The sequence below is a fragment of the Brachyhypopomus gauderio genome, chromosome 12 (genome assembly GCF_052324685.1).
Source record: "Brachyhypopomus gauderio isolate BG-103 chromosome 12, BGAUD_0.2, whole genome shotgun sequence".
Lineage (NCBI taxonomy): Eukaryota > Metazoa > Chordata > Actinopteri > Gymnotiformes > Hypopomidae > Brachyhypopomus > Brachyhypopomus gauderio.
In genome coordinates this window covers 11,719,354-11,743,333 of record NC_135222.1, presented here as the reverse complement: position 1 = coordinate 11,743,333, position 23,980 = coordinate 11,719,354, and the positions used below count along the sequence as shown (strand labels likewise).

Sequence of the window (23,980 nt, the reverse complement as noted above, 5' to 3'; positions counted from 1 at the left end):
GCTATAGTCTTGTTAATTTTACGAACCAAGAGAAATCCTGCATTTTGAGAGCACAGCAAGCGAGATACGTTATAGTATGCAATGAGTTCACTCAGTAATTGTTGAACTAGAACATTTAACGCCTTATAGGTCAACAGAAGAATTTAAAAATTTGATATTTAATCGGAAGCCAGTGCAACACTGAAGGACTAATTTGATCAAATTTTCTAGCCCTAATTTGGACTCTAGCTGCAGCATTCTGTACAAGTTGAAGTTTCTTTTTTTGTTTAGAGCATCCAACTGTAACATTTGGCTTTGCCCTCCGCCCCTGTCTTGTGTCATCTGCCCTAGTCCCACCTTGTTTCTTGGTTCCTTGGTTTCTCTTCTGTCTGTCACGCCCCTTTACCTTGTGTCCCTACCTCTGTCCGAAGGAATACAGTGGTTTGTAATAACAACTTTGTAATGCAGCGTGACTCATGCATTCAGCTGCTGACGTGCCCTGCGCCTCTGGAGAATGTGCTAGTTTTATTTATCAGATCTCTGTTAAAGGGGAAGGCTCTCGTTTGGGCGAACATCATTTTGACAGAACACATGGCAGAGGCCTAGAGCGTAAATGATTTCTGCTGTCTACTGCAGACAAGGTTTGCTGGGGTTGTGTCTCAGCCCTTCTCCCCTTCTTTTTGGAGGGGGGCTGCATCCCGGAACGCCGAACCCTCAGGGCCCAACAGGCCGACCCCATCTTCTGTGTGGGGAGGATAAGAGGTCTGAGGGCTAGCCCCTCGGCTGCAGCACCTCCCGACGCCTCCTCAGCTGCAACGCTCCCCAGCGCCTCCTCGGCTGCAGCACCTCCCAGCAACTTCTCTGCTAATTTTCCTAACTAACCTAACTCACACAGCTCCTAACTAATTTTCTTCCCTAATTTTATTAATCTTATCATCATGTGTGCTTGTTGTACCTAGGAGCCATTCTTTCCTCACTTACTCTCTTATCATAGTGGCGCAACCTTTTCTTAGGCTGTATGGAGAGAATTCTTGACTTGCTCGGTAATACATTCTAGCCCATCCAGAGCTACAGGTGGATCCCTGTTTACCAGATCTGTTAAAATATTGATGAACACAGCTATGATGGTAGATGTTATAGTTTGTTTGTTTTGATAATGGGGTGGAAAATGAATAAGATCATTCAAACACAACTCGTATGTTACGAGGGAGTGTTCAGAAACAGTCTCATTTTGAGAAAGTACTACTAAACCGGTTATGTCAATACCAAATGATAAGTCCAAGTCACATTCTGAGTGATACCCATTTAATCAAGAATTGTTTGAAAGTTTATTATCAAAGAATCATGTACATTTTCAAAGTAGATATTAAAATCGCTAACTATCAACCTATCAGCTGATATCACTATATTAGACAGGAAGTCTGAAAACTCAGAGTAGAAACCCGGAGGACACTAAATGCCTGTGTCGCTTTATTAGTTGCACACTAATTTGGCAAAGTGATAATGAGGTTTTCAAATTAATTAAACTTGTAGATTTTTGAGAGATGCCAAAGTTTGCCTCTGAGTCATACCACGTTTTGTGTAAATCAACCTCTCGGGCAGGCCCGTTGACAGTCTTGCTAGGGCCCGGGACAAGAAAGTCTAATGTGCCCCCCCCCCCCCCCCCCCCCCGGCGCACGTCATTTGAATTTCGTCATTTGACAATATAGCCACACATCAAAGCTGTTTCTGACAGCTGACTGGTTATATACTTGACGCGTCGCGAGCGGTGCGAGGGTTCGCGCGAAAATGACGTAATCGCAGTGGCAATGACCGTGTGCGAGGGCCTCGCGCGCTGTCCATGCGAGGTCGTGCACCTCTTGACTTTTGTAACTTCGCGCGCGACGCGCTTCAGCGCAATGAACAAAGTCATGTTTGCAGGGTTCATACACCTTTATAATGTGGAATTAAAGCACTTGTACTTCACTTTAAAGGTCAATTTCAATATTTTCCAACACGTTAAACTTAATTGAGTTAAATATTTATACATTTACTCGAAATAATTCGCTTTTTATCACATTATTTAATGGTTGTTTATTTTCAAAACGCCCAATCTTAACGTCTTCACGAGAACTGTTCAGTCAGACAGCTATTTGTTGTGAAACAAAGTAGTTACTTTCAAGCATTTTCAAGTACTTTAGCCTAAATTCCAGCACTTTTCAAACCTGGAACACAATGCAACATTAAAATTCGTCAGGTAAATGTTTTCCTTTCTTTTCTGCGCTCCAGATTTCTGTATTTACTTTAACTATCCACCACTGTATTTCCCGCTGTTGTGCGGGTACCAGCCAGTTACGGTCGGTGCTGGATCAAACCATTTTCCAGTGGGATGCGGGGGTGTATGCACTTAATGGAAAATATGCAAATAGGTTAAAAAACATATATTTTAGCCATTGAATTTATTTTCAGTACAGAATTTTATATTAATGAAAGATTTCAAGATTATTTAAAAATTATAGACTTTAAATAAAAAATAAATTGCTGGGCTCTTTGATGGGCCCCCCTGGCCCTGGGGCCCGGGACAACAGACCCGGTTGTCCCCCCCTGTCGACGGGGCTGCTCTCGGGTGCTACTTTTAGGTGAAAACAAGACTAACCTGAAATACCTCATTTAGTTCAAAAGAGCACAAAATCTTATCACAATGCATAACTCGTCAGGACTGTCAACTTTCCTATTACTTTCCCATGAATTCATTCATTGTTATTTACGCACCAGAAAATATGAATAAAGCTTAACCTCCTTCTAGTGTTAGGGTCATGGCTGAGACGTTTGTAGGTTTTAAATGCTTAAAAGTAAATAAATACATTTATAAATTTTGCTTATTGCATCAAGACTTTTTTACTTTGTCAGGAACTTAGATTTAAACAAACAAACAAAACAATTTTACTAATTTATAAAATGCTTTTATTAAAATGATCACTTTACATTAGCAACTAAACCAGATTTAGTTACCGTACAGACTGAAACTGATATTTGATATGTGTGTAACATTGTAACATGGGTGGGCGGGTGTATGTTCTCCTTGGGAAAAAAGCTTACTGTAGATCCTTGCATTTTTAACATTTTTATGTAAGTAGCTAGCTATGTGGCTAGCTTTAACATTGCAGAATCTTTTTTTTCCTATGGAGTATTTCTAATAAATGGTGGAATTGGTGAACATGTCTGTTAGAGTATGATTGAAATTATCGCCAAAGCTGAAGGCCACATTATTTTTGATGCTGAGAACTGACATTTTTTAGATGACTCTTGGATGCTCTTACGTGTGACAGATCTGTCACACTGCTTCCCCTCTGTGTGATACGCTGAGGTCTGTATGGCATATTTTACAAAAGCATGACTGTGCCTGCTAATGGTCTTCATTGCTCTTCCAGTATCCGTAAACCTCCATTTTGGTGAGACACAAACTTTTAGTTTCTGTTTGTCTCGTGTTACATTTTCCTTGAATCCTGAGGAGTTCTTTCTTCTTGTTGTTTTATTGCACGTATCATTTGATTGGGTTAGATGTCACAGCTAATGTTCCACACATGGCTGTACATGTTTAGCAGATGGGAACATGGCAAACACATCAAATAGGCTCTGTTGTCATGCATACCATCAATATTATCACCAACTTTTAAAAAAAGAAGAATTAACAGTATGAGAGAAAACATTATACTGGAAATATTTGAATAGGAGGATAACAAGAGAGTGAGAGTATTGTAAAATCCAGGAAAAAATGGGAGTTTTGATTTGTCCCCCTATTGCCACTTGGGGCTATATATATATATATATTTTTTCTGTCTAGTTAATTTCCAATTATTTGTGCTCTCTGTATAGTTGTAGATTAATTATTAGTCCTTGTGCCAGATTATCTGCTTGGTATGCTACATGTGAATTCAAAGATTAATAACTGTGTATAACAAGCCTGGAAAATAAAACTGATTCTTAATTAAGGGCTGAAACATTATGAATTTTGAATACACCTCATGCTCTACATTTTTGGGCTAGAAGACCATGATGATGAGATAACTTCAACATTTCTATTTCGTCAGTGCCTGTAGTTCTTGCAAAACCGGTTACGCAGTACAGAACGACGTTGATATAAATCGACCAATCGACGCCTAGTAGTTGTGTCTCGTATCCAGGAAGTTCGATATAGGGTACAGCTAGCCAGATTAATTAACTTATTTTGATTGAATTGTTTGGCCGCTACATGCAATACTAATGGATTGGAAAGAAGACGACGGGGTGAATATTTTGTCTTTTTCTTGGTTCTATGCATTCTTTCCGTGCTGAAATGTTTAATATTGTCTCCGGGGCAGGTTAGCTGCCTAGCTGGTTATCTGCACAGCTGCTTATCCTTTGTGAGCCGAACCTTTGAACCTGCTGGTTATCATATTGTTATGACAGGAAATCAGTTCTTTAAAAATGCGTAATTGCATGTCGTGGTATGTTCTACGAATTCACTCTCATTTGAATCATCCTAGTGAAAATTCAAAACGCTCATTAGCTAGCGATAGCTGCTAGATTGCTATGTTGATAAACTATAGAGCTAGCTATGTGTTTTTCTCTTTTTCTCTCACTAGGATGAAATGGCAGTAATATTGATTTAAGAGCAATAGTTGCTCAAGTAACCTCTGGCAAAGTAACCCTGATAAATGATGTGTTCCATCTTCTGCCACCTCTTTGTTTTGCGTAGGTTCATAATTGCATTTTAATGCTACGTATTTACTGAATAAATGGTTTAAACAAGGTTATTGGTGGGAAAGTATGTGAGGCTTAGCATTTACACTTATTTATACTTGGTGTTAATTTTTAAATTTGCATTAACTTCACTTGTACAGCAATTAAAGTACAATATATTTTAGTATACGTCTATTCCACAATGTTAAATTCCTTCAAAGTTATCAAGTTTCATTTGGTAAACCACCTATAGTAAGGATATTATAAAACGATAGCATTTGAAGATCCTTGCAGAAATGCTTGTAATTTTAAAAGGATTCATAAACTTTTTCTTGCACCTCTAAGAATTTAATACTTGAGGAATTAAAACTTTTAGACCAATTAGTTCTCTTAACAGCAGAGATCACAGCTGAGACAGCTATACCTTGTTAAGATCTAATTAATGTGTTTTTGTATTGTTGACAATAAATTAGGCTGTCATTATTATATAATAGTAGGCCTACTTATCACTATAATATGTAATATGTGTCCATTTACACTTTCATTTTAAATATTGGTCAAAAGATTAAATATGCCAAAATATGGGTTCATATACATGTTTTAATATATTACAAGTCATGTAGAATTAAAGTCAGCAACAACACAATATTGTGTGTATATATATATGTATATATGTGTGTATGTATGTATGTATGTATGTATGTATGTATGTATGTATGTATGTATGCATGCATGTATGTGTGTGTTATTTATTTTGTCCAGATCAACTGAAAAGTGAGCACTTTATAAACATCTTTTTTTTCAGTGTCACTCTCATGGCCACATGAAAGATGGTTGCCATGGTCATGGTGGCCACTCCCACAGCCATGGGCCTGGTGGCATGACACATGGTTTCATGCCTGGTTTCCATGCCCAGTTCAACCAGAGGAGTGACACCATGATAGATCCCACACAGCAGCCCAAGAAATACTCACACATGGATGACAGTAGCAGTTGGGACATCGTCAAGGCAACACAGTATGTATCACACGTGTGTCTTTGGTGTTTTCAGTGAAGTGTCATGAATATGCAGGGGTGTCACACCCAGAATCTTGTGCAAAGAGACTTCTCTATTTCCTGAAGGTGTTCCTACTTCATTAAGTATAAACAGCATTTCCAATCTTCCCTGGTTTCACAGAGCTACCATTGTTAAGTAGCTGATAGTATCTAAACTGAAACATTGAAGTTAGATGGTTGAGTACGAAAATCCTGCAGGCTGAATTCTTACTGGTGACCACACAAGGCTTTGATTGAACACTGTCTCTACTTCTTCTGAATAATATTGAGAATGGACTGTGTGTCTCTTAGCATGCTTTGAAGGTCTTTGATAAAGACTGCAGCTTTAATCTACAAGATTTAATCCACTGTTCTAGATTTTATGTGCTTACTGTAGAAGATCTTGCATGTACATTTAGGGAATTTAGCAGATGCTCCTATCCAGAGTGACTTATAAAGTGCTTTGCATCTGTTCACATAATTCATCCTAGATAGTATCATAGATGGGTCAGAATTCAAGAAACCCTTGAGCCAGATTATTACTAAACTACAGGAGTTAAGCGACAAGAAGTGCACAGAGGAGTCACATGTGAGACCTTAGGGAGATTGAAGGCCACTTGTGCTGTTGCATTCTGAAACACTTGTAGAGGGCTGATGATATTTACACAAGGATTCTCTTAATATTTGTTGCCAAGCTAGAGCCTTCTCAAAGTGATAATCTGCCAGGTATAGAGCTGATAGTCTTGTTGTCATGCCTGAAATGAAAGGTGGAGGTATTAGTGTGTAAAGAAGCAGAAACAAGATGTCAACATTAAAATGAATCACTTGAAATGTGGTTAGCTCCTTTCCACATGGCCTGTATTCGCTTGATGGTTCATTGCTTGGATGTGAGCACACCTGACACTCAGTCAATACTCCATCCATGTTGCTCTTCATGTTCATGTAAATTGCAATGTTTTGGTTACAGGTTCGGAGCCTTTGAGCGCTGCAAAGAGCTGGTAGAAGCTGGTTATGATGTCCGACAACCAGACAAGGAGAATGTTACCCTGTTACACTGGGCTGCTATCAATAACCGGGCAGATCTGGTCAAGTAGGAGCCTGCTTCTCTCTCTGCACAGTACCCCTCCTCCATGCTTAGCAGTTGTGGTTTAGCAGTGCAGCTCAGATTGTACTGTACTGAAGTGGTGCCGCATGTTTATTCTGTTCTCCTGCTGCAGATATTATATAGGGAAGGGAGCAGTCGTAGACCAGCTTGGCGGTGATCTCAGTTCTACCCCACTCCATTGGGCCATAAGGTGAATGTCACTCTTGTTCTGCATAAGCAGTTATGACTGTTCTGTGTCATCCCATCCACAGATCCATCCTATCCTTACTCTGTCCTGTGCTGTCCTAGCTGTGACTAATATTGCAACTTGTACCATATTGTCTATGTTGTGTATCATTAGGTGCACTGTGAATCAAAGGGCCATGCAGCTGAAATACGTCATTCTTATTAATTCGAACATAGTATGGGGATACATTTGCTAGAATGTAGTAATGTACTGCATTGCTATTGGATATAGATGTCTGTACTAGTGGTGGTACTGCCTGAGACTGTGTGGTTGTCGTCATTCCTGGTGGCTATGCAGACAGGGCCACCTGCAGATGGTCATCCAACTGATGCGGTATGGGGCCGATCCCTCACTGGCTGACGGCGAGGGTTATCGAGGCCTGCATCTCGCTGTGCTCTTCCAACACATGCCGATAGCAGCCTACCTGATGGCCAAGGGTCAGGTGAGACTCACATAGAAGACATATGAAGTTAGGCCTATCCAAAGATCAGATATGAAATATAAAGGCATGTATGTATGACATATCATTGCAGTGAATTGGAGACACAGTAACAGTGATCTCTCCAATGATCCACATGGTTCAGATTTCAGTATTATTGTTTTTTGAAAGCCATTTGCGCTGCGAACGTCAAAACATGAATGTCTTTGTCCTCATAGGAAGTAGATGTACCAGACATAAATGGACAAACCTGTTTGATGCTGGCTGCACAAAAAATAATTGGGTAATTGCTATCACTATATGACTATTAAATAACTATATATTATATAATAATATGTATGATGCTCATCTGCACTGACTCTTCACGGTCCATTTGTGATGTATTTATGTATTTACTCTTTAACAGCCCTGAGCCCACAAACTTCCTGCTGAAGTGCAATGCGTCAGTGAACGCAGTTGACAAGGTGAACCAGAACTCTCCGCTGCACTACGCCGTACTGGCTGGAAACGTGGATGGTGTGCACCTCTTGTTGGAGGCTGGAGCCAGTGTAGAGCTGCAGAACAACAACGTGAGCACACCGCACCACGTTCACCATACCCACCCAACACTAATATTGCTGAGACTATTGAAAACCAGGAGGGACCTGCTGGGATCATTCTAATAGGTGCAACCTGGCCTTTCTGCGTGTGTGCATGCGTGCATACATGTGTGTTTGTATTTGCAGGGTCATACACCGATTGACCTGGCCCACCAAGTGCACAGCCCTTTACTGATTCACATGCTTATCGTGGTGAAGAAGGAACGCATCGAAGCCAACTCACCCTGCCAAAGACTTCTCACCCGATATCGGGTATATACACACGCACACCCTGTGGTGTTTCTAAAAATATGCAGTAGTTTATGATGCTTTGGGAACATGAGTAAAGAGAAGAAACCAGATCTGAAAATTTCTCATAATGCACATTTGGCTTATACCTTTGCCTTTGTTTGGTTTTAATCTGTGTATTGATGCTGTGTACTGGAGCTGGTCAAAAAAATTGAATATCATGAAAAAGTTTATATCAGTAATTCCATTCAAAAAGCGAAACAGTTACCGATGTATTTAACATGTTTATTTATTTTAATTTGATGAATAACTGACAACTAATGAAACCCCCAAATTCAGTATCTCAAAAAAAAATTTGTTTTATTTGAGACCAATACAAAAACCTGATTTTTAGAAATGCTGGCCAACTGAAAAGTATAAACAGGAGAAGTATGAGTATGTACAGCACTCAGTACTTAGTTGGGGCTCCTTTTGCCTGAATTGCTGCTGCAATGCAGTGTGGCATGGAGTCAATCTGTCTGTGGCACTGCTCAGGTGTTATGAGAGCCCAGGTTGCTCTGATAGTGGCCATCAGCTCTTCTGCATTGTTTGGTCTGGTATATTGCGTCTTCCTCTTCACAATACCCCATAGATTTTCAATGGGGTTAGGGTCAGGTGAGTTCAGTGGCCAATTAAGAACAGGGATAACATGGTCCTTAAACCAGGACTGGTTTGGCAGGTGCCAAGTCCTGTTGGAGAATTAAATCTGCATCTCCATAAAGTCGATCAGCAGCAGGAAGCATGAAGTGCTCTAAAACTTCCTGGAAGATGGTTACGTTTACCTTGGACCTCAGAAAACACAGCGGACCAACACCAGCATATGACATGGCATCCCAAACCATCACTGACTGTGAGAACTTTACACTGGGCCTCAAGCAACGTGGATTCTGTGCCTCTCCTCTCTTCCTCCAGACTCTGGGTCCCTGATTTCCAAAGGAAATGCAAAATGTACTTTCATAAGAGAACAAAACATGATGTGACACAAGTAATGCAACAGCTGAAACCCATGGCTCACGTATGTCTATGTGTGGTGGATCTTGAAGACTCCAGCTGCAGTCCAGTCTTTATGAATCTCACCAACATTTTTGAACGGATTTTGTTTCACCGTCCTCTCCAGGGTGCAGTAATCCCTATTGTTTGTACACTTTTTTTCTACCACATTTTTTCCTTCCCTTCGCCAAGCTGTGCTTGGACACAGAGCTCTGTGAACAGCAAGCCTCTTTAGCAATGACCTTTTGTGTCTTGCTTGTGTAAGGTGTCAATGGTTGTGTTTTGGACAACTGTCAAGTCAACAGTCTTTCCCATGATTGTGTAGCCCACAGAACTAGACTGAAAAACCATTTAAAGCCCTTTACAGGTATTAATTAGCTGTTTAATATTGTCTTCAATATTGAACCTTTGCACAATATTAACATTTTTTCTGAGATACTGAGTCTGGGGTTTTAATCATCAAATTAAAATAAACACTTGACTTACATCAGTCTGTGTGTAATGAATGAGTTTAATAATTTCACTTTTAAATGCAATTACTGAAATAAGTCAACTTTTTCATGATATTCAAATTTTATGACCCGCACCATATACTATAGATCGAGATGCATATAGATACATGTTTATGCTTTCACAGTTGTATCATTTAACTCCATTTGTTTTATTGCTCTTTGTGTCTTTCTTAGGTTTATCTGCAGTGGTTATTCAACGTGTGTGTGTTGTGGGCCGTGGGGGCTATATTTGACATGCAAACTGAGTCCTGGCTCCTGAAAGGTGTGCTGCTGGCATGTGTAATTGCTGTGATCAACCTCACCTGCAGGTATACAGATGCACATATCACACCACACACTCGAACCCTGCATACAGAAAAACTCTTATAACCCTAGCACCTTATGCAAACCTTGGATGCACTGTTCTTATATTCATAATGTAGTTATTTCTGTTTATACACTTAATTCAGCTTACAAATCTGTTCTAGTGCCCATCCCTACAAACACATGCACCTTAGCCTACTCTTCCATGTGCTGTGTGCACACAAGTGACAGAAGCACCCTGTAGCTTCCTGATGGGATAACACAGCTGGACATATCAATGTTTTTGCAGCTGATTACCAAGCCTGCATTTTCAAGAGCTGTAATATATAAATAGCTTATATCTGCTTTAATATAAAGATTGCATATGCAACAGACACCTGAATGGGAAAATTGAGACTTTTATGCCACTTCCCTTACTAACTCTCAATTAAATCACAAAAACATAAAGCACAGTTGATAGAGAAAATGCATTCTCTTATCAGTATATTTCAGACACAATATTATTTACCACCACAAGATGGCACTGGCTGCATTCTGATTCTTTTAAAAGTTTGAAGCGTTCCTCAGGCAGCAGGCTAAATATCTTGTTTGTCTTTATCTATTTATTCAAGTCAAGATTTAAAGTTTAAAACTAACATTTTTTTCTTTATTAAGGTTGTGGAGAGAAGCCATACTTTGGCAATATTTGACGTGTGTGTGTGTGTGTGTGTGTGTGTGTGTGTGTGTGTGTGTGTGTGTGTGTGTGTGTGTGTGTGTGTGTGTGTGTGTGTGTGTGTGTGTGTGTGTGTGTGTGTGTGTGTGTGTGTGTGTGTGTGTGTGTGTGTGTGTGTAGGCAGGTGGCAAACTCTGCTGTTCAGTCCCTGATTCCCTCCACTAGTCTCACAGCTTCGATCTTCTTAATGATGGTAACCTGGTGCTTTTGGTTTTTACCTGATATCCTTTAACGTTACACACACACCCCTACATGCACAGAGAGTAGCCTGACCCAAACTGTTCAGAACAGAACTGTCACCTTTGTCTGTCTGTCTGCATGTTACAGAGTTCAAGGTAGACATCATAATCAAATACTAAACATGGCAATTTCATTCAAGGTGGTAATTTGATTATCCAGTTATTATTATTCACAGAGGTTTGTATATAAAAAGCCCTATATGATTTACTCTATATGTTTGCTCTGTATATATTTTTTATAAAAACTTGGTATTCTGCCCTATGCAACACTACATTTCACTAGTCAATGTTTCATTTGAAGTGTATTATGCTTAAACACAGTTCCAAAACACCCCAAACTGTCACTGTCCAATATGTTTACACAATATGTCCACCCATCCATTGTCATCCATTTATCTGGGTCCGGGTCATTGGGGCAGTAGCCTAAGCAAAGAGGCCCAGGTTTCCCTTTCCCCAGCCACATCTTCTAGATCCTCTGGGGGGATACTGAGGAGTTCCCAGGACAGCCGAGAGATATAATCTCTCCAGTGTGTCCTTGGTCTTCCCCCGGGGTCTCCTCCCAGTGGTACATGCCCAGAGCACCTCACCAGGGAGGCTCCCAGGTGGCATCCAGACCAGATGCCCGAGCCACACCAACTGGCTCCTCTCTACATGGAGGAGGAGCGACTCTACTCCGAGTCTCTCCCGGATGACCGTACTCTGACGACACAACTACAAATTCCATCATCGAACTGCGACCTACAGGACTGTCTCAGAAAATTAGAATATTGTGATAAAGTGCTTTATTTTCCGTAATGCAATTAAAAAAAATGAAATGTCATACATTGTGGATACATTACAAATCAACTGAAATATTGTAAGCCTTTAATTGTTTTAATATAGCTGATTATGGCGTACAGCTTAAGAAAACTCAAAAATCCTATCTCAAAATATTAGAATATCTTGAAAAAGTATCCTAGTAGGCTATTCAACTAATCACTTGAATCGTCTAATTAACTCGAAACACCTGCAAGTGTTTCCTGAGCCTTGAAAAACACTCAGCTTGGTTCAGTAAACTAAATCTCAAGTATGGGGAAGACTGCTGATCTGACTGCTGTCCAGAGGACCATCATTGACACCCTCCATCAGGAGGGTAAGAAACAAAAAGAAATTTCTCAAAGAGCAGGCTGTTCACAGAGTGCAGTTTCAAAGCACATTCACAAAAAGTCTGTTGGAAGGGGGAAATGTGGCAGGAAACGCTGCACAACCAAGAGGGATGACCGCAGCCTTAACAACATTGTGAAGAAGAGCCGCTTCCAGAATTTGGGGGAGCTTCAAAGACAGTGGACTGAAGCTGGAGTCCAGGTATCAAAAGCCACTGTTCACAGACGTGTCCGGGAAATGGGCTACAATAGCCGTATTCCCATGGTCAAGCCACTTCTGAACTCAAGACAACGGAAGAAGCGTCTGACTTGGGCTATGGAAAAGAAGCACTGGACAGTTGCAGAGTGGTCCAAAGTCCTCTTTTCAGACGAAAGCAAGTTTTGTATGTCATTTGGTAGTCAAGGCGCCAGAGTCTGGAGAAAGGCTGGAGAGGAGCAAAATCCAAGTTGCTTGAAATCCAGTGTGAAGTTCCCACAGTCAGCGATGGTTTGGGGAGCCATGTCAGCTGCTGGTGTTGGTCCACTGTGTTTTATCAAGTCCAGAGTAAATGCAGTTGTGTACCAAGAGATTTTAGAGCACTACATGCTTCTATCTGCTGAAAAGCTCTATGGAGATGATGCTTTCATTTTCCAGCATGATCTGGCACCTGCCCACAGTGCCAAAACCACCAGTAACTGGTGTACTGACCATGGCATTGCTGTTCTTGATTGGCCTGCCAATTCCCCTGACCTGAACCCCATAGAGAATTTGTGGGGTATTGTGAAGAAGAAGATGAAAGACACCAGACCCAATAATGCAAATGAGCTAAAGGCCGCTATTGAAGCATCCTGGTCATCCATAACACCTCAGCAATGCCACAGGCTGATTGCCTCCATGCCACGCCGCATTGATGCAGTAATCTGTGCAAAAGGATTCCCAACTAAGTACTGAGTGCATTAATGGACATTTTCAAATGTTTGATTTTGTTTTGCTGTTATATTTTTTATTTTTTTACTTGGTCTGAGGAAATATTCTAATATTTTGAGTTAGGATTTTTGAGTTTTCTTAAGCTGTACGCCATAATCAGCTATATTAAAACAATTAAAGGCTTGCAATATTTCAGTTGATTTGTAATGTATCCACAATGTATGACATTTCATTTTTTTTAATTGCATTACGGAAAATAAAGCACTTTATCACAATATTCTAATTTTCTGAGACAGTCCTGTAATGTATCCTGGTGCCATGTGCACTTATGGACACCTCTGTGCTACAACATGGTGTTTGATATGAACAGACTATGATGAGCACAAGAAGTCCAATAAAGGAGCACCACTCTGGTTCAGATCAGAGAGTCTGTTCCTCCCAATCATGCCCTTCCAGGTCCTACTGTCATTGCCTATGTGAGGATTGAAGTCCCCCAGCAGAACAATGGAATCCCCAGAAGGGGCACCTTCCAGTATCCCCTCCAAGGACTACAAGAAGTCCAGTAAGAGCCCGTTCCCCAACCCGAAGGTATGGGGAAGCAACCCTCTTGTCTATCAGGGAAATCCCCAAAACACAGGCAGCATTCCAGGGAGCTATAAGTAAGCCCACTCCAGCCCTCTGCCTTTCACCATGGGCAACTCCAGAAAAGAATAAATTCCAGCCCCTCTCGAGAGGATTGTTTCCAGAACCCAAACCGTGTGTTGAGGTGAGCCCAACTATATCTAGTTGGAATCTTGCTGCCTCGCACGCCAGCTCAGGCTCCTTCCCAACCAGAGAGATTACGTTCCAAGTCCCAAGAGCCAGCTTCAGTAAGGCCCCATGCCTTCGGCCACCACCCGATCCACAATGCCCTGGACCCCTAGTACTACCTCTCCCACAGGTGGTGGGCCCATGGGAAAGTTGACCCATTGTATCTCCTTCGGGTTATGCCCGGCTGGGCCCAATGGGTAGAGACCATGACAATGTACATGTACCTACACCATCATGTAGGCACAAAAATCCTTCCACCACGATAAGGTAGTGATCCATGGAGTGGATGTTTACACATGTAGTATTTATAGCCTGTCTTGTATCTAGACATTGCTGTGAGTGTATGTGTGGTAAGTCCCTTGACTGCAGTGGTCACATGGCCCCAGCGCTATGGTGCAGGTGCTGTTCACGGTTAACGTCACGGCTCTCCTGTACTACCATCTCCGCACATGCAGGACTGACCCTGGGATCATCAGAGTCACAGAGGAGGAGAAGAAGAAGGTGATTATGCCCATGCTTGGAGGTTGCTGCTTTGGCATGCTGACCCATTTCTGATATTTTGTTTTAGTCTGTAGAACCTAATTGGTTCCTTAGGGAAGTGAAGTAATATTTTAATTGGTTGCTTCCATTTCCTGTAGAATATTGTGGTACTGGCTGAAGCTGGCTGTCTGGACCCCAGAATTTTCTGCACATCGTGTATGGTGAGTTGGTACCGCAACAGCCCCTGCTAACCACCTGGATCAAATGCACTGGCCACTGCTTCTAAAAAAGGCTGTTTGAAAATCACAGGCCACAAACCCTACCCATGTCGCCTCACCAGTTGTGAGTTCATGTGTGTGTGTGTGTGTGTGTGTGTGTGTGTGTGTGTGTGTATGCACATTATTGTAGATGCGGAAACCAATGAGAGCCCACCACTGCTTTTCCTGTAATGCATGTGTCGCCAAACAGGACCACCATTCCGTCTGGATAAATGGCTGTATAGGTGAGCTGCAAAATCAAAGCCCTATGCCCTCTTATTCTCTCTATATATCTCTTAAGCTCTTTTCCCAGCTATTTCTCTGTTATTCTCACTCTATTATGCCACATAACCACATTTATTTTATCTTTCTTCCTATAGGTGCCAGGAATCATCAGTTCTTTGTCCTGTTCCTCATGTTACTGACCCTGCTGGGTTGCTGGATGTGTTATGGCAGCCTTATGTGTAAGTTGCTATTGCCAGACATTACCAGCTACTCAACCAACAGATGGATTTTTGAGCAATTAGAAATGTTCATCTTTAGTGTTGAGCCCTGATCATTCATATACATTAAGCCCATTTAAGTCTCATAAGAAAAATTGTTTGTGTGAGTGTATCCACAGACTGGTCGCAGCATTGCGTTGGGCATTATACAGATGAAGGTCTGTGGGGAGCGCTGACTGGGTTTGTTAGCTGCTCCCCGTGGGTCCTCTACATTTTCTGCATGGCCCTCTTCCACACCACCTGGGCCTCTGTCGTGCTTGCTCAGCAGCTGTACCAGGTCAGTCAATCCTCCCCTTTCCAAATTAGTGGAACTTCTGTCCAGTCCCCCAGTGCACTGTACAGATCAAACACCACAAAGTAAATGCTATTGAATATAGAATTATAGAATTCACCATCAGATCTAATAATTTCTATATCTAATTTTTCAAAATGATTGTATAGTTTGTGGTTCACTGACCTGACTGTGAATAGTAGCAACTGTTGGGGCTACAGAGAGTGTGCCTTTGTTCATCCTTTTCCTCCTTCAAAACTCAGCTTAAAACTCACCTTTTCTCTCAGTATTTTCTCCCATTCACCTAGTCATATTGTGGTTTGTTTGTTTATTTATTTAATTATTTTTTCTATCTCATGGGATTTTTGTAAAGTGTCCTTGGGTACTAGAAAGGCGCTATATAAGTTTAACTTATTATTATTTATTATTATTGTGACATGAAATTCACCAGCGGGTATTTCACATTTGATGTAGTATTATTTAGTATATATCCCACTCCTATTTAGATTATTACTAAAAATTAAGGATACTGTAAAAAGGAAAGGTGCATAAGTGAAGCCTTTTACCAGAATAGTCAGATTTAGATACTGCAGAAGCTTCTCTGTGTGGATGTGATCTGCAGATTTGATACTCACCTCCTGTCTGTCTTTCACGCTACTGGAGGAGTCTGCTGGAGTTCCCCACATTCCTCTCATGGAGCCCTGGCTTTGATCAGGCTCCTGTGCTCTTCAGGGTGCACTTCTGCGTGCTTACTTTCTGTCCTCATTGTGAAGCGTGTGCTCACTGAATAATGCATATGGTGTGAGGATCACTGTGAGGATGTCTCTAGAGTCACCACTTTTTCTCTCTTTTTTAAAAATTAAGTATTCATCAGCATACAGCTATTTTAAAACCAGAAAATCTCTTATCATTAGGAAATAGAATCTCAAAGCTAAAGAACATGTTTCTGCCATGAGTCTTTATATGACTTGCACTGTTCCTGTTTACTGGTTTGATTATTTGAATCAAATTCTCTCTCTCTCTCTCTTTCTCTCTCTCTCTCTCTCTCTCTCTCTCTCTCTCTCTCTCAGATTGCTTTTTTTGGTCTGACAACTGCTGAGAGGACCAGTTTGATGTATGGGCAGAAGAAGCTGCCTAACTCTTTCTCCCTCAGACAGAACCCATTCAAGTAACTACACTTGCCCTATAAAGATTCTGAAAAGCGAATTTGTAATGTTTCAGTATTATTTTACTTGGAGGAAGAGTCGATCACTCACATGTTTACAATAACACCTCCCTCACCGCTCCACTCACTGATCCCTTTATTGGGTACAGCAAAGAAGTGTACAATTACACAGTGGCATCCCCCCATCCATGTACACCATCACCCATGTCAAGCTGCCTGAACCTGAAGGGAAGCCAAAGTAGTTCTGGCTCCCACTGGCATTTTCTTTATTGGAGGGTGATTCATCTTCACTGAGTGTTGGTTCAACTATAAGTGGTTAAGAGACAGTCACTGGCTCTGCCACCCAAAAATATCCAATGTATATATAATACACACATACACACACCCAAGGTCATAAGGTCATGGGTCCCAGGGAGCATACGTACTCTTAAATTGATACATATGTAAGTCACACTGGAGATGAGTGCCTACTAAATGCAAAAATATAAATGTTCTGAATATTTAAGATAGCATCTAAAATAATTGTTGTTTTCACTGCTTTCTACCGTATCTCTCCTTCACTCCTCTTGTCTACCGTGTGTGTGTGTGTGCGCGCGTGTGTGTGACAGTCATGGTGTGTTGAAGAACCTCGTAAACTTCTTCCAGCTGCGTTGCTGTGGTCTGTGTAAGCCACTGGTGCTGGACTGGTCGGTGGAGTTCCCACTGGGGATGAACAGGGATCACCCCATGTTTAGCAGCCTGGACACAGTGTGAGCCCGACAGGGAGCAACCCGACACTCCTCCACAACCTCTGGCCTTTTAATGCAGTACACACCAGTGGGGTGCAGTCATAACAGAACACTTGAAGTATTGGCATGTCGTTGCAACTGTCTGCCTTATTTTGTAATATATTTGACACGAAAAAAACTTCTTTGTACTTTAATAATGAAGGCTGTTTTGCCTTATAAAACTTCTTTAAAGGCTGAATAGAGTTGTAAAGGTGCATATGTATAGATATACACTGGTATATTTTGATCTGAACTATTTTGTAAACAAAGGAACAGTTAGCCAGAAAATGTACATAGCTAGCCATAACACTTTTATATTGAGCCTTTTATGGAGAGAAACCACTATAAACATGTTTTTCTGCTGAATTAAAAGTAATGGTAATCAAATTTCTTAAAATGATTTTCCCCCCTCAAAACCTGACCATGCATCAGAGGGACCAAGGTATTTCATATGTAGACTCTTTGCTCATAATTGCAACATTTGCCCACTCTTAATACTTTTTTCCTAGCTGTTGACCACTACTCTGAATGTTCCAGCTATGACTGCTCTGATCTTTTATAATTATGTGCAGTTTCAGTCACTGAATGTTCTTCAGAGGTGAAGGCTCAGTGCTGCCCTCTGTTGGACTCTCTTTTGTGTCTAATTTGATGCTGTTTTTTAATGACTGGGAAAGCGCATTGTGCTGTAAGTAAAATACATTTTTGCAATAGAACTCTGTTTTGTAAGTTGCTTCTGACAGTGTTCCTTTCAGCTAGATGTTTTGATTAATGATGTGATTCAACAAGTATAAATGGTTCTGGTTAAAAAAAACAACAAAACAAAAAAAAAAAAAACGCACCAGGTATTTCATTGTCACATCATCTGCAGTGCTGCAGTGTGTTTTTAATATTTTATATAAACGAATGTCTTTATCTGTTCAGTCAGAACATGCAATCGAAGAGTTTTGTATAAATTAACATGCATAAGTAATTAGCACCTTTTACAAATGCTGGTGAAATTTATGAGGGCAAAGTGATTCGTATTCATTATGAATGAGAGGCATAACTGATGCAATGAACACAAACTGATAGCTTATTTCCCCCCATTAATGGAAGTGTTACATTTATTATTTCCATTTTATGCAGTTGCCTGATGATTCATCTGTGGGTGTGCTACCTTAATAAAATATCAAAATCAAAAGTTAACATTTACGAATTGTGTTTTAGAGATCCATGCTGAATTTATGTTTTCAATGGACTCTCAATACAATCTTTGTAGATGGATTTGTCATCCATGTAAATAAAAAAATATTTGATATTTAGGATTGGTCAGTAGGTCAGTCACCCTCTTCCACCACGCCCATGTTGCCTAGGCCACGTCCTTTAGGACCAAAGTTTTTTGCATAACAAACTGAAAAAGAAAAAAAAGTATATATATATATATAATCAGTAACTGATTGTCGTCCCACTCTAGCTTGAAGCTTGAATTCTGAATAACCATCTCACAGGTCTGTGGGAAGTTGAGCAAAATGTATTTTGAATATCCTTAATTTTTACAGCCTCAACCATGTTATTGGAATTATTTTATCATTAGAAACGCCTCTTAATTGTCAGAGACTGTGGGCTATCTTTTGATTTGCATTACCCTTCCTCCAACACTTCTGAAAACTAGTGAGACAGTGTGGCTGACAAATCATGCATGGTAACTACACCTTGTAATGGCAGTGTCCCTGTATTAAGTGATTAAATGACTAGTTGATAAAGGTGCAAGATAGGTGAATGTGGTGAGTGTATCATTTCCAAACATTCTATCCAGTTTGTTCTTGATCAAAGCTGTTCACTCGCTTTCAGCTGATGAAACATTCTCCCAGAGTTCATGAAAGCTCTTTGTTTGTTCACTCACATTTGCCGGTTAACATGATCTGATTCTAATTCTTTGTCACTCCATCAAGTCCATTATGCTGAGTGACCATTTATCAGAAACAGTCCTTAGTGGGCTGTTTTTTTAAAATATGCAGCTCATCCAGACCATAATCAAGAGTACTTGTGCACCTCTTACAGGAGGATGAGTGAGGTGATTGCATCAAGAGATGGTAATGGCATTTATGCTCTCCAGAGTGAAAGATTCAGAAGAGCATATTTAAGCTGTAGTAAGAGGATTAGCTGCACTAATGTGGGCTAATGCAGTTTTATCAGCACAAGAAAACGAAGGAAAGTGCACCACAATTGGTGTATACCTTTGCAATAGAGTTCACCATCTTTATCAGTCACTGTGGTTGACTCCAGACTCTTTCCACACAGCAGGCAACGGAAGCAGGTCTTATGCCAGGGCTGCAGATAAACCACAATGTAATATTTACTTTGCTAATAGAAATGATTTTATTAAGTTCTATTAATAGTGATGCTACTTTTATGGATTTTTTATGTTATGTGGTTTTTATGTTATTTAGTAAGAATGGAGTTCTTGTTAGACATGTAATGCATGATCAAGACATTGGTTTCACCTTGCCTGCACCCATGACCTTCTCTGCTGCGTAGACAGCCTTGGAACATCGTGGACAATGATCAGAACTGCCAAACTTCTGGGCAAACTTCACAGGATTGGCATTCATGGATGAGGGCTGAGATGGTCTGGGCCTCAAAAGATGACAAAGACCACTGTTCATGCACTATATAGGTTATTTCATATGTCACTTGTTTGTGACATGGTGGCGAAGATGAATTTCTTATCACAGGCAACATAACAAAATTCTGAACAGAAATGGAACAAGATTTTCTCATATAAAAAAAATTATGATTGAATAAATGCAAATCCACTGTTTTATTCAAAATAATAATTAAAAACAAGGGTCAACAAAAAATGGCTCTGGTCACTTTTTCCAGTACAACTCATCCATTCTGTGAATTTTTACTGAGATTTCCTGGACCTACTCTTCAGACTGGAGCTGGGTTTGATTGTCCACTGGATCTGAACTCAGTGCTCCTGCACCTTGGCCATATCCATACCCTTTTGGACCATATTTCTTGCCGTAGCAGGATTTGCAGTAGATCTCTGACTCATGTGCTGCTACTGTTGTGCTGTCCAGGCCCTTCCTACAAGCCACTGTGAAAACATAAAGAGGACTGGGAAATAACTGCAGGTGTTAGAAAAAGAAATTTGACTCAGGACTTGATTCTTGATTTTGAGGTTAATTTATCATGCTCTCTGCTGGAGCAAAACAATCAGCTTTTGTATAACATAATATGGTACATTGTATTATTAAGTGCAGATTCTGTGTATATACAATGTTTTCAGAGCATTTAATCCTTTTCACAATTTGATGTTTCAGATTCATTTGATGTTTGTAGAATTTTTTGTAAATGCATTAAAGTTTATTCAAAACAAAAATATTTATGAGACTAACAATTGAGCCCTGGTGTAACATACTTCTGACAATAATCTTTGGAGTGCTTCTTTGCTTTCATTGGAGCCCATCTGTGAGAAGTTGATTTGACTGGACAAATAGGAAAGGCAAACACACTATTGACTGTGAGACCTTGTATATAGACAGGTTTGTCTAATTATAAAAGAATGAAGCTGTGGAAAGATACAATTATGGTGAAGAGTGTAGTATTATCAAATCATTCTCAAATAGGGGAAGTTTAGAAGTTTAGTTAGTGTTTTGGTTAGACAGGTAACCAATAATGCAGTTGTCTCTTTGAATGAGATCTGGAGTTCTGAAGATGGGAGAACCTTATAGAAGGGCAGCTATTAGTATAACACTCCAGCAATCAGACCTTGGTGCAGTGACCAGATGGAAACCATGGGTACCAAAAATGTACCCAACACTGACCATGAAACGGAAGTTTATTTGATCTGATAAAATGATGACTGCACTGTCCATAATTCCCAGTGGAATACAGAGTACTTAGCAAAACTTCATTCATACAATTCTGTCAATCACAGTGATCACAGCATAATCAGGATTAAAGGACATGTGATGTGAAAAAAATAGATCAATCTTCAAAAAATTTAGAGCAGCCCTCAATCTGAGGCAACAGTTTCCATTTCAACACAAAAGTGACCCAAAGCACACCACCAAAACAGAAGGGCCTCAGAGAAAACTGAAATTCCTGGAGTGGTCCAGCTAGAGTTAGAACCCCATTAGAGTGTCTGTGGGGAGACCAGAAAATGCACTGGTGCTCCCCATCCAACCTGGCTAAGTTTTAATAATTATTTAATAAGTAGAATGGAAGAAACATCCAATAGAAAGGCATGCCAAGCTTGCAGTGTAATTCTAAAGGTGCTTTAGAGGTGCTACGTATAAAGGTTTTTTGCAAATACATTTACAAGACATTCTAAAAAACATTTTTTTTTGCATTGTTGGCTGTAGACTAAAGAGAAAAAAAGCTAAATCTATTTTAAGATGAGTCTGAAACATACCAAATGTGAAACGTGATTACTTTTGACTGACTTAAATGATCCATCTGCACAATGTGATTACACTACTAAACACTATCTCTGAAAAGGCTGGAGCTTGAGCTGGACTCTGACCTCAGCCTCCTGATCTGCAAGGCCTGTCATCTCCTGACTGCCTCATGTCAGCTGTTGTGCTCTTGCTCCCAACAAGACTGGCATCGCATCAGTGCCTAATTTGAGGCTAAATAGGCAGGAGCTGCAGGGAGACCAAATCTCCTACTGCCAGTGCCAAGCTCAGTTAAAAGAAAACACAGTTCCTGAATGGTAACTAATTGCAAGGAGAATTATCAAAGCCTGAATACTTACAGTGTTCCCTTCTGTCTCCCTTCTCGTGCTCTGCTCCATGCCCTACACCCAATAAATGACTGTAACGTACTATTTGTTCACATTTGAAATGCGATGGGTGGATAGAATGGTCAGTTTCCTTAATTAGTATGGCTTTTGGTGGAATTCTGTGTCCATTAACATAGCTCTTGGCTGACACCATTGGATATTCCTAATTAACGTACACTCTGCCTGCAGACCATGTGTACTGTTCCTTCTTTAGGAGGCCACTGACTAAGGTCTTAAGAGTTCCAGCATAATGAGCCTCTGTTGGATGATAAAGAACACCCTCCAGAGCAGTTCATTGGGCAGCAAGCCTATGCCAAACAGATTAACATGAAGCAATTAAATATAAGGAGATTATTTACTGAGCTTTAGAGTAAGTAGAGTCACACCAGGGAATGTGTGAATGATGGGTGTGTTCCAAAACCATTGTGAATTGTTCTGTATTGTTTGTCTGATGTACAACTTAATACATACAAACCCTAGGAATGTAGAAACGACCCTGTACAAGTTGTCTCTTGTTTAAATCTTTCTTTTTGAGAGCAAACTGACCGGAGACAAAACGGATGAAAGAGGATGAGAGAACAAGAAGGGAACTGACCAATATGAATTTCCACACCAGCTGAACAAATAGTGTTGAACTCACTGCAGATGAAGCAGGTCTTGTGGAAGCTCCGGCCATTGCACTGTATCTCCTCAGCATGGTATACAGTCTTCTGGCAGGCCGCACACTTAGCTCCTCCGCCCCAGTTTGGCATCCTTGGCTTGAACAAGTCTTTATTTAGGCTTGAACAAGATAACTCACTTTAGCCCCCAGAGGTCTGTTAGCAATATGATTAAAGGCATGAGTGTTACTGCATGTTTACCATTTCTTGATGCTGATGTCTATGACTTCACTACAATGAACAAAGCAAATATTTTTGCATAAATCTTATTCCATAAACTTTCTCTAAGCTATTACTTCTATTATATTAAATGTGATCCACTGGTCTCATAAGCAGTTCTCCTTCCACATCTTTTCCATACGTAGATAGTAACAGGTGACCTTTGATGAGGTTGTGATCTTGAGGCTATAAAAACTATGAATGTTATCTTTGAGTCAACTGCTCTGTTCAAAGCATGTGCACTCCCGTCACTAGAGAGGAATGCACTGATAAGTCTCCACAAATAGTTCCATCACTAAAGCACCAGCTTGGAAAATACATAACACCTGCTAATATGTCCTGCCAAATGAACATGTTATACCTCTAAATGTCCTTAACAAATCAAATGCTATCTACATTTATATTGTATTTTAAAGGAAATGTAAAGCCACTCAGTTAAGTCTAAAGTTGGATATCACGTTTTGATTAGATAATAATGTATGGATTACATTGTGACTTATAATGTTAACATGTCCTTAAACATTAAATAGATCTGCATTTACTAAAAAATATTAAATTTAAGTATTACTTTCACAGATTAGGTGCCTGGTTGTTTGATAATGACTAAACCAAGGCTTCAGTTCTATATTTTAGGGTTAACAGCACAATGCCAAATGCCAGTTATACACAGTACTCTGGTTTCAAAGATTTATATGGTTAGCAAAGTAATTCATATGCATAAAATGCACAAGTCTTGCCCGCTACTTACTAACAGATGACACAGGCAGCCCCAACACACCCAGCTCTTTCCTCAGTGCATTCAGGACCCTCAGGGACAGACCTTATATACTGGGCATCTTTAACCCAACAATATACACCCCCTCTTACCAGGAGCAAAAGTGTAGCTGACAACCAGATTATAGTCTTCCTAAAATAACTGCTG

At 40.3% G+C, this 23,980-nt stretch overlaps 2 protein-coding genes across 3 annotated transcripts; one reads left to right on the top strand and one right to left on the bottom strand.

Moving 5' to 3' along the window:
* Positions 1-4,097: 4,097 nt before the first annotated feature.
* Positions 4,098-18,709, top strand: zdhhc13 (zDHHC palmitoyltransferase 13). Its single transcript, XM_077023147.1, has 17 exons — positions 4,098-4,245; positions 5,486-5,697; positions 6,683-6,805; positions 6,933-7,010; positions 7,344-7,488; positions 7,704-7,768; positions 7,892-8,054; positions 8,211-8,336; positions 10,028-10,161; positions 10,989-11,091; positions 14,345-14,467; positions 14,605-14,667; positions 14,855-14,948; positions 15,084-15,167; positions 15,326-15,483; positions 16,548-16,645; positions 17,251-18,709. The coding sequence occupies exons 1-17, from the start codon at positions 4,222-4,224 to the stop codon at positions 17,393-17,395; spliced, it is 1,938 nt and encodes a 645-aa protein (XP_076879262.1). The 5' UTR covers positions 4,098-4,221; the 3' UTR covers positions 17,396-18,709.
* csrp3 (cysteine and glycine-rich protein 3 (cardiac LIM protein)) lies at positions 18,255-23,907 on the bottom strand. Of its 2 annotated transcripts, none has more exons than XM_077023149.1 (6): positions 23,807-23,907; positions 22,821-22,960; positions 20,320-20,491; positions 19,893-20,025; positions 19,626-19,719; positions 18,255-18,799 (listed from the first exon to the last, which is right to left on the bottom strand). In XM_077023149.1, the coding sequence occupies exons 2-6, from the start codon at positions 22,930-22,932 to the stop codon at positions 18,726-18,728; spliced, it is 585 nt and encodes a 194-aa protein (XP_076879264.1). In that variant the 5' UTR covers positions 22,933-22,960; positions 23,807-23,907; the 3' UTR covers positions 18,255-18,725. The 2 variants fall into 2 exon arrangements, with proteins under 2 accessions (XP_076879264.1, XP_076879263.1); XM_077023148.1 differs by having other exon boundaries at positions 22,821-22,995; positions 23,807-23,906.
* Between the last annotated feature and the right edge of the window lie 73 nt (positions 23,908-23,980).